The sequence below is a fragment of the Camelus ferus genome, chromosome 4 (genome assembly GCF_009834535.1).
Source record: "Camelus ferus isolate YT-003-E chromosome 4, BCGSAC_Cfer_1.0, whole genome shotgun sequence".
NCBI classification, from domain to species: Eukaryota; Metazoa; Chordata; class Mammalia; order Artiodactyla; family Camelidae; genus Camelus; species Camelus ferus.
Window position 1 is genome coordinate 59627089 of NC_045699.1, and position 16820 is coordinate 59643908.

Genomic DNA, 16820 nt, shown 5'->3' on the forward strand with positions numbered 1-16820 from the left:
CTTTCTCCCTTGAGCAGACCATCTGCTTCTTGCTGGGAGCCTCTTTGATACTAGTTTCCTTAGTTAGTGAGAAGAAAAGGAATTAAGCCTAATCAACTAAGCCAGATCAATTCATGACTCACTGAAATATCCAATCATCTCTCTGACCAGACTGCACAGTGTGTGTGTGTGTGTGTGTGTGTGTGTGTGTGTGTTTGTTGGGTACAAGGGGGACTGGCATTTCTCTAGTAGAGAAAGATACACTAAAAAACGGGTGGTCCTACCTAGCCCCAGTGAGCGGGCCTTAGAAGGCAAAATGATAGCTCATCTTAGCTTATCTCAATGATCACCGCCTGGAGATAATGACTGCAGAGCCTAAAGCCTGGGCTGCTTAGGTGAGACCAGATGAGGGATTTCTAAGGGAACACAGAGCTCACATCCGGAGGCTAGGAGATACCTACAGGCAGGTGGACTGTATTAACTTAGAACCATCATGTGATGGCAGGGGGATTGAAAAAAAAAATGACTCAGAAGGTCACATCCAGTTTGTGAGCTTATAATTGTTTAAACATGTCTTTAAAACTCTAAAATGCAGTTCAAGGCCCCTGTGATACGAGTGGTTTGTTTACAGCTTAAATTAGTGTTCCATTTTTAATGTATTACAAGTGACAATGACAGTGCCAGACAGTATCTAGGAAGCACCTACACAGAAGCCTCAACTTTGCCTCAAGCCAGAAATCTATTTCAGGAAGCTTACTGGCACCAAGATAAGATTATCCAAATATACCCCCTGAGATAACAGATAGATGGATACAAAACGGTTAGATGGAGTAAGACAGCTCCATTTCCAACTCATCTTCAGTATCTCCATCCACATGACTATCTTTCTCCTGTATCTCAGAGGCCAAAAATCTCTCTTCATTTTACAGTGGAACACAATCCACAAGTCATCAGATGCAAAAACAGAGGACCTCTAAATCCCACCAGGTTCACAGATGGCCAATACCTGACCTTCTGTCACTAGCTCTCATCCCATGCTGAAGACAGGCATCAGGAGTTGATCATAACAATCTTCCCAGCTGTGTCAGTCTATAGCCTCAGAAATCTTCCCAGCTTAATATCCTAGGTAGCCCCAACTCATTTATCTGAGTTGGCACATGAGATGTCTGCTATCTGCCAGCTCTGATTTAGTCCAGCCTCTAAGGCAGATGGATAAACAGAAGCCCAGAGAGGATTCTGAAGACATGGGTTGGAGATGTTCAGCTCATTCATGGTCCTCCCACTTTCTTCCATGACTGTGTTTGTACTTTGTGATCCTGTCCCCTAATCAAAAGTGACTAATCCAGTGGTCAGCTCCTAACCCTTGTCACGCCAGGAAGATGCCTTCTCTAGAATTCTTCAAACTGCAGCTCAAGGAAGGGAAGCATTCACTCTTTGGTGGTAAGAGCACAGTAGTCTTGGAAACGCATGGTTATCACAACCCTTATCATGGGGTGGGAGTGGGGAGGAAGTAGCTGGGCAGGAGGAGAGGATGAAGCCATCCTGGAAGGATTCAGAGGGGAAAGACAGAATCCTGATGTCATGTAATTCCCTTCCCTCCCCTCAGCCCTGTGGCTAAGCTGATCTTTCACTCTTCCCATGGCAGCCTTCCGGTAAAGTTGTCATTAAGCTAAGCTGAATTGGGTTTCTCTGTCCTGAAACCAGAAACAACCTGAATAATAAAGAGCAGAAAGTGTTCCCATGTAGCAAGAGGGGAAGCCACAGTCGCATGACGGATGGAGCAGAGGTCTTGAGATCAGAAGCCTTGTGTTCAAATTCCAACTCATCCTCTTACCAGCTGTGCTACTTAAGGTCTTAGAATGTCAGATTCCTCATCTGTGAAATGTGGGTGGGGGTGGATAAAAATAGCCTTGACCTTGGAAGACGACTGCAAGGATCACATATGAGATGCTATGTAAAGGCCTCCGCCCAGTCAGGTATCCCCAAAATGCTGCTTATCGCTGTCTTCAAAGTGGAGTCAGGACTGAAACCCAGGTATCTTGACCCCTAGCCCAGTGTGCCTGCCAAAAAAAATCATACTTTCATGTCTCTCCCTCCCTTCTCTCTCTCTCTTTTTTCATCCAAAGATCTGCAGTCCCATTTCAACATCAGAAGTCCCATTTGAAAAGTGTTTAACTTCTAATGCAGATATAACAAGTCATTTCTCAGTTTCACTGTATCTGCAAAGCCTTCTATAATTCAACATCAAATATTTATTATTACATTTATTAAAGTTTTAATAATTTAGCATCCCTTGCATGTAAGAGAGAAGCTTAGCTAACTGGTTCCCCTTTATCCAACCTGGGTCACTTCAATATTTATATTCCAAAGCCTCCATTTGAGTTTCATTTAGCGGAGGCTGTGTCGTGGGCCTCCCGCCCAAGCTCACAGTTGGTGCGTGCTACAGCCTCCCCAGTGGCAAAGACTAACAAAAATCTGGTGCCGAATGGTGTTTGAAGAGATTTACCGAGCCTGGGCAGAAACTCATCCTAATAGACTTCACTTTTATTATGATCGCTAAAGTAAAATGGGGGAAAAATATATATCTTCCAGGCTTGCTGGCTGAATGACAGGCAGTGAGGCTGCGAAGTGATGTGGGAAGAGAGCAGATCCGTTTGGTGGGGGGTGTGGAGTTCTTCATACTAATGCATCTCAGAACGGCTTCATTCTTCTAAAAGAAGAGAGGGCAAATGCCAGTGCCCAAATTCCATTCCCCTCAACACACACACACATCAACAATGGCCAGCATTCACCGAGCACTCACCAAACAGCTTGAGTTCAAAGCCTGATTCTGCCTCTCACCACCTGTAACGTGCTGGGCAGCAGATTTAAACTTCCTGTGCCTCAGCGTTCTCCTCTGTAAACAGAAGCAACCCCATCATTGAGTTGTCGTGAGGAATCAGAACTGACATCTGTGAAGTAAATGCTCAGCACATGTTTGTCATGATTATCTATGACTACGGGGCTGAGAGTTTAAATGTGTTATCGCATTCAATTCACAAAGACATCCAAAGATACAACAGCGATTGCATTCCCATTTACAGACAGGAAACTGAGGCTCGGAAAGTTTAAACACACGTTGCCCAAGGTCTGCTGCTAAGTGGCGGAGACAGGATTTGAACTCAGGAGGTTTGACTCCAAACTGTTTGGAGTTGGCCCCAAACTCCTCTCTTCTGTGTTTCAAGCAGGTAAGTGGGCCGCCTATTGAAGGCCTCTTGCCCTTTAGGAAAAGAACATCTGCGTGGGAAACTGGGGGAAACAAAACTCGGGGCGGAGACTGTCTAATGAGGGCTGAAGAAGCCCACCCCTGTCTCAGCATCTCCACTGGGAAGGGAAGTGTGCTTCGCAGTTGCCTACCATGCAAACACACGTACACACACACACTCGGAGTCACTCACTTAGAAAATCCAGTTGAGGTTGTAGGGAAGACAAAGGCAAGAAGTCTGAGTTTAACTCACGTCCCATAGGAGGGAGCATCTTGAGTATCAAACCATGCAAGGCCTCCATCAAGGGATTCCCCTGACCCAGGGCTCCGCTGCCCTGGGCCTTCTCACCCAGCTGTCCCAGTGTAACGCATCACCTGCACTGGCCGAGCCCCACTCCGGCCCACCCCACACATGCTGCTGTACCCCTGCTCTTACCCGCCCTTGCCTCTGCTGCTGATACCTAAAGTGATCAGGAGCAATGTACTGGTCCCTTCTGCGTACCGCTTCTGTGCCACAAACTACATCTTTTATCCCTTAGCCCAACTGCATCACATGGTGACTTCCTTATTTGTACTAAAATGCCTACCAAAACTTCTAAAACCTTCCCACCCACTGAATGCCAGTTACATGTGAGGTGCTGCACTCTCACTCTATAGACATTGCATAATCCTAACAACCACTGTCTGAAAGAAACACAACAATCTCTACCTTCCAGGTTGAGAAATGGAGGCTCAAAGAGGTGAACTGACTTGGCAGTTCAGGTAGCAAATTGTGATGCCAGGATTCATATCCATATTTGTAAGAGTCCAAGCCCACGCTCACTTTCCTACCCCCCTCCCCTTTTCTGGTCTTTATGTTTCCAGAGCCAACACAGTGTCCTTCACACAGGTGAGTATCCAGCGTGCTTTTGTTGAGGCTCTCCCTTTAAGATGGATGGCCCCACTTATCTGACTAGGGGCACTGCCTGGGCTAGAGTCAAATTCTGGAATCTGGAACCTTCACACAGGAGCATCTGCTACTTCAGTGTCATGCCTTGTCCATGAAGAGGAGGACTGGTTTTTGTTTGTTTGCTTGCTTTGCTGCCTACCCTGACTTCCCCCACAGGGAACTGCCCTACCTGCAATCTCAATCCACATGGTGAAGGTACCCCGACTCGTGCTGGTTTAAGGGTGGGTCAGTGACCTAGATCTGGCTAATTTCAGGCACTGATTTGGGACATTGACAAATGTCCCCAAACCAGCCCAACAGAAGCATCATAGCCTAGAGATGAGGAACGTGAAATCAGGAGGCAGATTCTCAGGATTCAAATCCTGATTCTGTCACTTCCTGGCTGTGTGACCTTGGGCAAATTATACAACCTCTCTGTGCCTCAGCTTTCTCATGCATTAAATATGACTAATAATGGGTGAAGATGAAATAAGCTCATTTCAGCAAAGTATCTGGGAAGGTGCCTTATAATGAGCTCTCACTGCTGTCACTCAGTGCCAGGACTTTGGTTTAAACCCTGGGGGAGAGGTCATCTCTATACTCTGGAAATGCTCCACTGAGGTTGTAAGCCTGGAGTTGTTGGTGCGTGTGTACCTGAAGAGGACGTTAACCCAGAGGAAAATAGACATGAGGGATGTAGAGAGACAGAAATACTGAGACCCAACAATACCGTGCAGCATACAAATCCTGCGGTGCCCAAAGCCACTGCCACCCTGGTGTTTCCAGGCCTTCCCATCCTTCGCTTACTGCTTAAGCAAGGGGAGCCTTCCCTTGTTTTGCCGCCTCGTGCTTTAATGGTCAATGTTAGCAGGCATTAGAATCACCTGAGGACTTGTTACACAAGCTTGCTGGGCTGATCTCCAAAATATTTGATTCAGGTCTTGAGTGGTGTGTGAGTTTCCTGTGGCCACTGTAATAAATCACCACAAGTGGGAGTGGCTTAAAACAGCTGGAAGTCTGAAATCAGTATCAGGAGGCCTGCACTCCCTGATGTGACTCTGGAGGGAGAAGCTGTTCTTTGCCTCTTCCAGCTTCTGGTGGCTGCTGGCATTCCTGGGCTGTGGTTGTGTTACCGCAGTCTCTAACCCATCTTCACATCTTCACATCTCCTTGGTGTGTGCTAAATTTCTCTCTGCTTCTCTCTTATAAGGGAATTTATAATCTTTTGGGCCCATCCAGATAATCCAGGATAATCAACATATTTTAAGACTCTTAATCCCATCTACAAAGACCCTTTTTTCCAAATAAGGTAACATTTACAAGTTCTAGGGATTGGGAACTGATACTTGTGAGGGTCTCTGTCAGTCAACAACAGGTGGAGTCTGAGATTTTGCCTTTCTAACAAGTTTCCAGGTAATGCTGACGCTATTGGTCTAGGGACCACACTTTGAGAATCAGTGACCTAGTGACTTCCTGCTAATACTGTGCAGTTTGGCTCAGAGGTCCTCCCTCCGTGAGGCATTTCCTTTAACTTCCAGGTGAGTTTAAGCACCTCCTCTCTTGTGTCCGCTCTCTGCCCTGAACTTTTCCTCTAACCTCTTCAACCGTCCCAAAGTACAACATCTTTCTGTTTGCAGTTCTGTCTCATTTAATAATGCATTGAGATCTTTGTCTTAACATTTCTAGATCTTTAATACTTAGCGTATATCTTTAATACTGGCATATAATAGGTGTTCAATAAATTCTTAGTCTTGGAAATGAAAGGCCAAAAGAACAAGGAACTCTTCTTAATTCTACTCGGAGCTAATTCAGTGTGAAAACTGTCACCAAGTGAGCGATGCTAGCTTGCATTCTGGTGTCCCATTATTCTTTCAACATTGTGCAGGAATTAACAGGATTTCATCATTTCATTTTCATTGATTTGAGATCACAGAAAAATCACTGAGGGGCTCCCAAAAGCTGGGCTTTGTATCTGATTATTATTCCAACTATAATAGCTATTCTTCCATGTCTCTTATAAGAAGAATCAGCTCTCAGTGAAATTGTGAAGAAAGCCCAGTGTGCAGCAATAAGCGTTGTTCGCCATGCTTCTGTCTCCATGAGTATCTTTTATTTTCACCTCTCAAGTCAATCTCTTGTTCCGTGCTCCTTGCTACACCATGAGATTTCTGCATGCAGAGGTGAGCCTTATTCATCTTTGTATTCCTACGGCCCCTGGCATAGTGCCTGGCACACAGGAGGGGCCCAGCCAAGATTTTCAGAATTGAAAGGGATCTGCATGCAATTTAACTAGAGCTTGCTCCTCCACCTTTGTAGCTGACATCATTAGTGCCCTGAATGCTAAAATTCTCATTCTCAGCAACTTTCTGCTGGAGCAGGCTGAAGAATGGAGATTGTCTAGGGGAGAGTTCTTTTCTTTGGCCCTTCAACCTTTGAGACTTGAAAGTCTTCCCTCCCGCCTTAAATTCCACACAGCCAAATCCTATACACAATTCAAGGTTAATTGCCAATGTTCTCTCTCCTGCAAATACTTTTCTAATTCCTGTGGTCAGGAATTTTTCCTTCTTTTTCCACCCCCAAGCACTGTACGTGTCCCATACATATGCCTCGTTGTTCATTCTGCAAATCTTCCCATATCCATAAGGCTGCTAGACCTACAGCACTGTACTAGATTTTATATATTCATTTAAGTCTTCCCTAAGCCCCATGACAAAGGGATGAGGGTGAACTCTCAATACTAAGACCCTATTGATTTTTAAGATGCATCATAAATTGGATGGAGCCTTTCAGCAAAAGAAAGAGAAAGGAATTAGGAAGAAAAAGAGAACACAAATATGCTATGCTATGCTACAATAACAACAAACATAACAGCTAATGCTTCAAGGGAGCTCACCACATGGCAAACTCAGTACTTTACAAGGTATTACATCATTTAAATCTCGCCACTCCCCTATGGCATTCTGTCCATGTTGTCCACAAGGGCAAACAGAGCTACAGAAAAGCTCACATGGGAAGCATGTGGTGGGGCTGGGATTTGAGCTCAGGCTGTGCAATTGGGCTCTATAACATAGGCTTTTAAAAAAAATAAACTACCTGACATAGTAAACTTTATGTTTAATCAGAATACGGCACACATAGAGGAAAGTGTGAAAATCATATCTGTACAGCTTGAAGCATTTTTACAAAGAATGAAAACCCCCATATCATCACCATCCAGATCAAGAAATCAAATATTATCAGCACACTGGTATGCTTCACTTGAATCGTTGGCCCCCTCTGCCACCCAACATCTTCTAACATCAGAGATTAGTTTTTACTGGTTTTGATCTTTATTTAAACGCACATGTTCATTTGCGTCTTCCACAATTCAATCGTATATTTCTGAAATTCGTAAGTGGTTATGTGTGTGGTGGTTGTGTTCATTAATATTCAGCATTAATAGCATCCCACTGTTCTGTTTTATTTATCTACTTACTCTATTTATTCACAGTTTTGTTACTGCTGGGCATCTGGATTTTTTTTCCTATAGCTTTTTGGCAGTCCAAATGAACACTACCATTAGTACTCTTGAATGCAGTATTTGCAGCACATAGACATATTTCTGTTAGGTATTTTACTAGGAGTGGAATTAGGAGTCGGGTTATAGGACATGTAGATGCTCAACTTTAGTAGATACTGCCCAACAGATTTACATAGTGGTCATACTAATTTATACCCCCCCTATAAAAGTACAGGAGTTCCATATCCTCACCAACATTTGTTACCAAAAAATGTTTTAAATTTAGACACCCAGGTGGGTAGAGCCCATACTTTTGACTCTAGGTTCTTCTGCCTCCCCTAGTGTGAGATTCCATACTTTCACAGTAATCTGTCACAAACAAACAAAATGTGAACGGGGAAAGTACCTTTAAACTTCCTTCCCAATTCTACTGGAGCGCTTATCTTTTCCTTCCTGACTCTGCTCTTCTTTTCATCTCTCAGTTGTGATTCTATGACATATTATTGGCTATCTATAATTATGATCTATTATTTATTAATTTCTAACATATCATCAGACCCAGACTTACTAATTCTTTAAACGTCCGTGATACGCTTGCCTGGGCAATGTCATGTCAAACAAGGTTTATTAGTGCAGCTTGGAAAACTCCATGTACGTAGCACAGGTTCTTTTGAATGATGACAACTGTAATATTTTATCCACCCTTGCAGGTGAAACCAATGGGCATGTGACAGGGAGGATGAAGGTAAGACTTACAAAGCCTGCCTGCAATTGCTCCAAGCCTAGACAGAGACGTGTGGGCACCCCAAGCAGGACAGTAATTTAATGCCCTAATCAAACCAAAATTCTTCAAACATTTGAAATTTGGATATTCTTCAAAGGTTTGAGAAGGAAGACTCATAGCTGCAGGATTCCATCCCCTCTCCCATCCTGAGCAACTCTGCTCTGGTCTCAACTCGGTGAAGACACACCCTCCATGTAACCAGGCACAGAATTCTTAGTGGTTCAGAAGCATCTAATTGTTATTGGATCATGCCCTCTGAAGGTCTCATCCCTTTCAACTTACTAGAGTATTTCTTTCAACTACCTACAATATTCTCCCTGAAATGAAATAAATTTGAGTACTATACTTTTCTCAGTTTTGTTTTAACATTTCCAAAGACGTTTTAAAGTCCCTGAAGGTTGATATTCTGGTCTCCTCCTTGTCTAGCCTGCTGTTTAACATAATAATTCACACTGAAGCAAAAAAGGCAACTAATTATCCGACAGATCATGGTCGTTCTCAGCAGTATGACATAGTACACACCTTCCCGCCTCTGCCTTCTCCATCATCACCAGTTTCTACATGAACTACATTGTAGTGGGAATTTAATGCACTTAAAATTGGTAACACTGTACCTTTGGGAGTATATCGTGTACCAGGATTCACACATATGACTTAATCATTATAACAGTTATTGGGAGGTGTTTCAATGCAATAGTTAAGAACATGGATTCTGGGGCTGGAGAGATCGTGTAAGTGAAGTTATCACCTTTATGCCTCAGATTTGTTTTAATTTGTAAAATAAAAATAATAGCACGACTTTATGGGGTTGATATAAGGATGGAACGAGATAACACTAGCAAAGTGTTTGGCACATAGGAAATGAGCAATGGATACGAGTTATCATTATCATTATACTCTGTGAGGAAGGCACTGTTATCGTCCCCATTTGCAAAGAAATGGAAAGTTAGCAAGTTGAATTTGGCCAGGATTAAAGAGCTCATCCATGGCGGAGACGGGACTGTAATTCAGACCTGTTCAGCTCCAGAGGGAGTGTTATCACCAGCCAGTCTGACATCTATAGCTTCACTGAAATCACAAATTCAGCGTCAACAGTACAGAACTCTGAGGAAAGCTGGTGGAGACCTTTTTGCAGTTGATTTGAGGAAAAGTCATAGGGTCTCTTGGAGAAGAGCCCTTAGACCAGATGGCCTTTCCTCCATCTTTAACATATGCAATGCAGAAAAACCTCAGCACGTGCTTTGCTAAAGTCTTCCTGACTCCAACCCCATTAAAAACGGAAATAGTGGCAACCTCTCATGAATCAGCTTGTGTGTGCATGAACCCATCTTAGTTCCTAGCAATCACCACTTCATTTCCTAAGTGCTATCCCTTTAATTTTCTGTTCTTTTTTAAAATTGCCTCTTTGGAGAAATATCAATAAAAAAATCATATTATGTTCATCCTTCCATGAAAAGTTGAGAAGGGGAGAATAAATCAATTGTAAAGCAGGAGACTCGGGTTTTAGGAGCTCACTACTAAGATTCCATGGACATATGATAGCATCTTGATTCACAATGACCTGAAGACAGCTGTGCAGGGGTAAAGTAACAGTCACTGGATACACTGGGGGCCGTGTCTCCAAGTTCCAGCTCAGGAGCCAATAAACTGTCCACAAGTCAATTCCAAAAGTAAAATCAGAGTCCATTTGTTGTAACATTTAAATTCTAGAATCCTTCCCCTAATCAAATTGGGAGGGGAAAAAATACTCCACTAGAAAGCTCCATAATAGTGCTAGGATCAGATCTAAGGTCACTGGTATAATTAAATCAATAAACATCTAGTAGATGTCCAATATGTACTGGGAACTGGGGATTAAAGAGCTAAATAACTCATTTTCTTTGACCTTGAGAGATTCGCCACATAATAGGACAGAATGATATGTAAGCAACTAATTACAACACTGTAGGGTAAGTCTATAATGAAGTTAACTATAAGGTGTAAAATGTTTAAGAAAAGGTGTAGTCTCCATCCTTTCATGAGTAAAGAACAAATTAATTTGACCTGGACATTTAGAACCTATGGATTAGCCCAAAGTCTGTTCCCAGTACCAGAGTCAAGACAGAAAGCACCTCACTCTCCAATCTTTTACCTTCATAACTCTCCAATATACTGTAAGTATGATCTTTTATTAGATAAGATCGTGGAAGATCCCAGGATGAGCCGGATAACGTGTTAACCTCTCTCATATTTTATATAAACCCAAAAGGAAAGTAACAATGTTGAAATATAAAAGCACCGAGGCCCACCACGGAGGTCACTTTCAGGAGTGCGGGGCACAGCATGTTGGACAGTGTTTTCTTACACATCTACTAGGCAGCTGCCTCCTTCAATGACATGGAAAGTACTTTTCCACAGGTGTTCCTGTGACCCTGAAACAGAGGGGCTTCCTGTGCTCCAAGAAGTCCTTGGTACAGGATGCTGGAGAAGACTTCCCTACCTGACATCTGCAGGGTCTTCCGTGACGAGCACGTCGGTCTTGCAGCTGGCCAGGGGGTTGATGGACAGCTCCACGGGCGGAACCACAAAGCTTTTGCTGACAGGAAGCCAGAGTCCTTGGCCCAAGCTGAAAGTAGACCTGCAATGTAAGAGTTTCCATTGGGGGAACTCCCGGGGAAGCAGAGAGAAACAGAAAAAGGGGGCCCCTCCTCCCATCCCTTCTAGGACCCTTTCTCACTCCCCCAACCAACTGAGTCCTCTGCATTCTCCAAGGCACAATTTGGGCCAATGCTGCCCAGACTTAGATGGTTATTTCTTCGTTCTGCTAATCATTTAGCCCATGCAATGCTCTGTATTGATAGTTTCATTCTCCTGAGTCTAAGTCCTGATTCCCAATTGCAGTGGGCTCTGTGAGGACAGGGACAATTTCAGCTCTGCCTTTCCAAGCAGTCCTGATAGCCAGCAGAGGGATCAGAAGTGACTGCTAAGTTAGCAGGGGCAATCTGCACAAAGGTTAAGAGCAGACTCTGAATCAATTTCAGCCAAAATCTGATTCCCAGTTCTGCCACTTAATTTGCTCTATGTCTTCATCAGCTCAAGTACTGAAGTTTCACACAAGATTTCATGCAAGTGGCAAGAAGATGTTCTATGGCTATAGAATGTTTTAAAACCACTGGACTAGATAATCAGCAATGTCTCCTCCAGTTCAAGTATCTAAGTCTAGACAAATGGGAGTTAGATTCCCATAGCAACCTGGGCCATTGCATCCTGGAAGTGCACAGGCTTGACTGACTAAGGATGCATAACTATACCTCCCCATCAGACCCTTCCCCCTCCCCGGGAAGGTGCCCCAACAGGACTGTCACCTCACCTGAGAATCTTTTCAGGGGCTTGCTCCCCTGTCACCAGATCGTAGCCCCTCTCGAGTGTCGTGTAAGGCCAGGGTCTGCGGGAAGAATTGAGAGAGGGAAAGAAAGAGGGGTAGGAGATGATATTAGTCAGAAGCAGGTGAGATTCACATGTGGACACTGCCTAAGAGCAGCATTACAAACAGCCAAATTTTGCAGAAGTAATTATGGGTTAAGACTGTTTATTCCATAAAAGAATGTCTCCATTTTACAGAAGGACTCAGCACTTTAAAGTCTACTTTGTCCATTTTGGAGCTTATGTTTAAAAGCTGGTTCTTCATCATCAATCCACTCTAGAGAGTGTTTTTGATTATGTATGGCTGGGAGGTGAGCTAAACTTCAGCCTTTGTTCTCTAGAAGACTCATTAATCATGCACCTTTAATACTAAATAGGATTCACTCTCCATCAGGTACACAACCATGGCAGAGAAAGAGTCCTCTTTGTGGAGCAGTTTGGGGCATTTGGTAATGCCACAGGGGAGGTGGGTCCTCCCCTGTCCCTGCCCTGATGTCCTTTGCCACTCACCCTTCACTCTGTCCCCAGTCACTGCGCACACACAGGTGTCTGTGAACTGGGTCTGGGGCGTAGCCTTCATGACAGCTGCACTCTCCTGTAAGCAGAAAGAGAAAAGAATCTGGTAAAATACTGCCTGCCCCAATAGTCTTCTTTAATGGTTTTCTTGTTTTCTTAGAAAATAATGTGAGCTGCCGAGTTTTAAAAATGGTCATGGAAAGAGGGTGTTCTGGTCTACCAGCCACTGTGGTTAACAAGGAGTTTATTCATTTGTTCATTAATTCACTTATTCACTCAACAAGTCCTGACCACATGCCCTGCCAGGCTCTCTGCTCAGCACCAGGCATGAGGAGGTCAAAGGTACAAACCAGATGCTAAAGGAGCTCAGGGCTTAATGAGGGAAACAGAAAGTGACCCGGTGGCTACAACATAGTTCCTATTTTCAAATATTTAAATTATGATAAAGTACACTTGCACTAAAAGTGTAATCAGAAAATTGAATTCTCTCCACCTGAATGAAAAATTCATGTTCATTTATAAGCCCCAAATCAAATGCCACCTCCTCCAAAACCTTTGTTTTCCCCTTTTGGAAAATTTGTTTTCATCTATCATCTCCACGTTTTATTTTGTTTTGCTGTTGTTGTTCGTTTGTAATGGTTTTACTCCCTTCTTCTCTCCTCCCCTCATTTCCCTTCTTTTCTTCCCTTACATCCATCCATCATCCATCCATGTATCCATATGCCCTTTTTTTCTGACCATGCCTTACCCCGGTTGCATGAATACTTGCTAGTACCCCACACTGCCTGAACAATATTTTCCCATTGGCCAAGCTCATTCTGGGTGGCCAGCATCTCTTGCTTCCTGGTACACCTTCAAAGTTCAAAATTCCAGAAGGGTCCTACCTCCTTGCTACTATCAGTATTGCTTCCCTGTACACTCCTTAAGGTCAGTGGATATTTTTTGATTCAATTCGTTGTTACATTTTCTCAAGACATATTTGTAGAATGTCCACAGATACATTACAAAAATAGATTCCACAAAAAAAAGTTGGTGAAACACTGCACCATTTCTTATATCCAGGACAGTATGATTCTTCATAAGGGTGCTACATATACAGTTTTCCCTAAACTTACGTCACCTTGGAAGACTTGCTGGGGCGACAAGTCATAGGATTAGCGTTCTGTGGGACATACTTTGGGAAATGCTGGTAAGGAACTGCCCTGGCGGAGCCCACTGCCTAGAACAGTGTCTCAACACTGAGAGTTGAATGAATAACTAACTATCCGCTATGGCTCTGATAAATTTCCCAGATAAGCCTGCGATGCTTCACTCCTACAGTGATTCTGGTTGGCCTGACCAGAGAGTTTCCACATCGTGTTTCATGGCGACATCTAGCTCAAGGGGGGAGATTTAGGGACTTTGCAACTTTCAGCTTTTAATGTTCCTTTAAAAGTTTTATTTTTAAATCTCTTTAATAATAAAAGAACAAAAGCTCAGCACTCAGATGTCGCATGCTAGAATTCAGGACACTGGAGAGCACTGTCACGTTAAGCCCAATTGCCAGGTAAATGTGTTTCATCCAAGTCTCATTAAAAAAAATTCTCCTGTCATCCTTGTTTCATTGAGGACGTGTGTCGAGGTGCTAACATGCTCATGCTTTTTACAACTTCAAGTCTTGTGAATCAGGATTTTCTCAACCTTGTGTAACCAAAACAAAACAAAGCGGTGAACACGATGCCAGCGTAACACAGGTTCTACAACTGTCACCCATACTCCTGGTTTCTAAATGTCTGTATGTATCAAATGACCTTACTGTTTTCACTGATTCACTATCAACATTATGCCTCTGACCTTAAACAAAGCATTCTGAGTGTTAACTTGTTTTATACATTTAAATGCTGTTAAATCTTTGTATCCCCAGCATTAGCAAGTACCTAGCAAACAGCCTGGGCTTAATAAATGTTGGCTGAACTAAAATGGTAGTAAAACAGAATATGGAGAGAAGAATGGGTCAGAGATAGTATTCAAAATATTCAGAACAAGATTGTGGAAAGACAGGAGAAAGGGAAGAGGGAGAGAGAGAGATCTACCTCTCCCCTTCTCTGGGTACCTGGCAAATAAGAGGGGACTGCTTGCAGGCGGGGATGCTGTCAGTAATTCTCCCCTCCAGCATTATCCCTGAGGTCTGGCACTGAATGTGTGTGCTGTGCGTGCGTTCAGCCTAGTGGACTGATTCTTGCCGGAGGTAAGGAAAACGGAGGAAAAGGGCTGAGATCCCTCAGACTTGGCTGAGAATAATTTACTAAAGGGGGAGGGGTAGGAGTCTCTAATGATGTGTTAAAATGCAACAGTCCCTTCATGAAATATTCACCACTTTAAACGCGTCTAATATTAAAGATTAAAAGTCCTGGGATTTGTCCTCGAGACTCCCAGGACTGATTTATGATCTGCCATGAGCCACAGGCCTCATGATTCATAATGGGAGAGGTAAAATGGTTAGCTCTGGCAAAGGGACGGGAAGTCAGCTGAAGCAAGCCAGCAGGGTGGTGGGAAAGGAGGCTCCTCCTTCTCTCCAGAAAGGGCAAGGGCTGAGGTTCCTGTCTCTTCCGTCAGTGACTCAGGACAGGGCACAGGCCATTTTTTTTCCCTCTCCCTCCTTTTGGGAATATTATTGAGAATGAGAAATCCATACAGAAAAGAGGCGCTGCTACATTCTCCATGTGTGCTTACGAGGCAAGTTTCCCCTGCCTCGGGACAGGTCATTAATTACTGACACTCATTATACAGCAAATATGTATTTTGCAAATGAGAAGCATCCACCCTGGAGGCTGCTTGGAGAACAAGAGGTAAGGCAGAGAGAAAAGAACCTGAGTGCTGGAGACACACAGACCCAGGCTCCAGTCCTCTCTCTCCCCCTGGGTGTGTGGTTTTGGGGAGGAGGTTACTTCACCTTTTCGGTCTCAGTCGTCTCCTCTGTGGAATGAGAATGACAGGAATGCCAACCCCACAGAACTGATGTAAGAATAAACTGAAGTAGTGAAGGGTAAAGCTCATGGCTCAGGTAGGAAGTGAAATAGATGCCCAATAAATTAGTTTTCTCCTCTTTCCCTCTCATTCCAAGATGCCTGCTGGGTTCTGACCTATGTTGACACATTAACTCTGGGAACAACGGATAAGTAATTTCCTCCTTGCCGGGACTTAGTCTCCCCATCTGCAAAATGGAAAGTTGGAATAGATGTTCATCAGTTCTGGGCACTAACAAGAGTCAGTTATTTGCACTGCTTTTCTGAATCACTGATCTCAGGTTTTCTGGACACCCGTGGTTTTAGCCTTAGCTGTGATCACCTTAACAATCAGGCCGGGTGTCTCCAGCAGGGTTTCCCTCAATGCCATGGCTATTTATTGACTTCCATTTCCCCTTCTGCTGGCTCAGTGAACTCTCTACTATTTGCAACCAAGCATTTTCTTTTTTGAAAGATGCAAGCCTCTGACAGCCCGAGCGGAGGATTAGCCCCTGCACTGGGTGAGTCCCAGCCTCAATCAATCCTGCCTTTGTATAGCCAGGGCACCCAGGCTGTTGAAGATCAGCTCTCCAGGGACACACGTTTACATGGTTTCCCTGTGCTGACTGTGAACGCCCATGCTCCCGTATTCCTTCACTACAGCAGATGCCCCATGGAAGAAGGAACGGCCCCCATCTTGCTCAGCACTGTATCCAGCACCTGCTGCACTGCCCGGTACATAAATAAGTGAGGGGCTGCACTCACTTCATAATTGTAATACCTCTGTCGTTGGGATAGGGATTTTTTTTTGCCTGTTTTCCCCACTAAACTGGGAGTCTCTGGATTGCAGAAACATTTTCTTAATTATCTCCATATCTGAGTAGTTAGTACTGTGACTGATGAAGGGTAGGCAACTCATTGAATGGATGCATGGATGGATGGATGGATGAAATAGTGAATACACAAATACACTGTAATCATCATGAATTCAGGCTGAATTCCTTTAGAATAACGATGTTGCTGCTGAAGACTGGAAGGAACTTTCTTACATCCATGACAGGTATTTGCCAAGAAAATGGAAAGTGTAAACATGAGTGCTGATGAAATGTCTAAGATAGAAATCTATTTCACATCAGAGTAGAAAAGGCTGGTAACAATCATCTAGTTTGAATCTTCCCAGCTACATTTTTTTTTCAGAAGGAGAAACTCAAGCTCAGAAAGTGAAGGCATTTGGCCGTATAACTGGACTAGCCTCTGGGCCAGTCAGGATTAGAACCCAGGACACTTGGCCATTATCTCCACATCCCTTCCATTCCACTGGTGGTCTCAGTATTTCAATACACTCAAACACTTTCTTAATTTTTTTTTCCTTTGTACTTCTCTGACACTTCAGAGTTTCCTATAATGAGAATGTATTACATTTAAAAATAGAAATTATTTTTTTAAATAAAATGAATTGAAAATCTCCGTAACACATTAAAAAC

The 16820-nt window shown here is 43.6% G+C and overlaps 1 protein-coding gene across 9 annotated transcripts in view; it reads right to left on the reverse strand.

The window, feature by feature from the left end:
• The window catches only part of ASTN2 (astrotactin 2), an 800822-nt gene that overhangs the window by 404296 nt on the left and 379706 nt on the right, over positions 1-16820 (reverse strand). For 7 of the 9 annotated variants that reach the window (XM_032478291.1, XM_032478290.1, XM_032478299.1 and 4 more), the window contains 3 exons: positions 12347-12431; positions 11784-11858; positions 10914-11051 (listed from right to left, as the gene is read on the reverse strand). In XM_032478291.1, coding sequence (XP_032334182.1) covers positions 10914-11051; positions 11784-11858; positions 12347-12431 — 298 coding nt within the window. The remainder of the gene's footprint in view (positions 1-10913; positions 11052-11783; positions 11859-12346; positions 12432-16820) is intronic. The other 2 variants (XM_032478293.1, XM_032478296.1) reach the window with 1 other exon arrangement.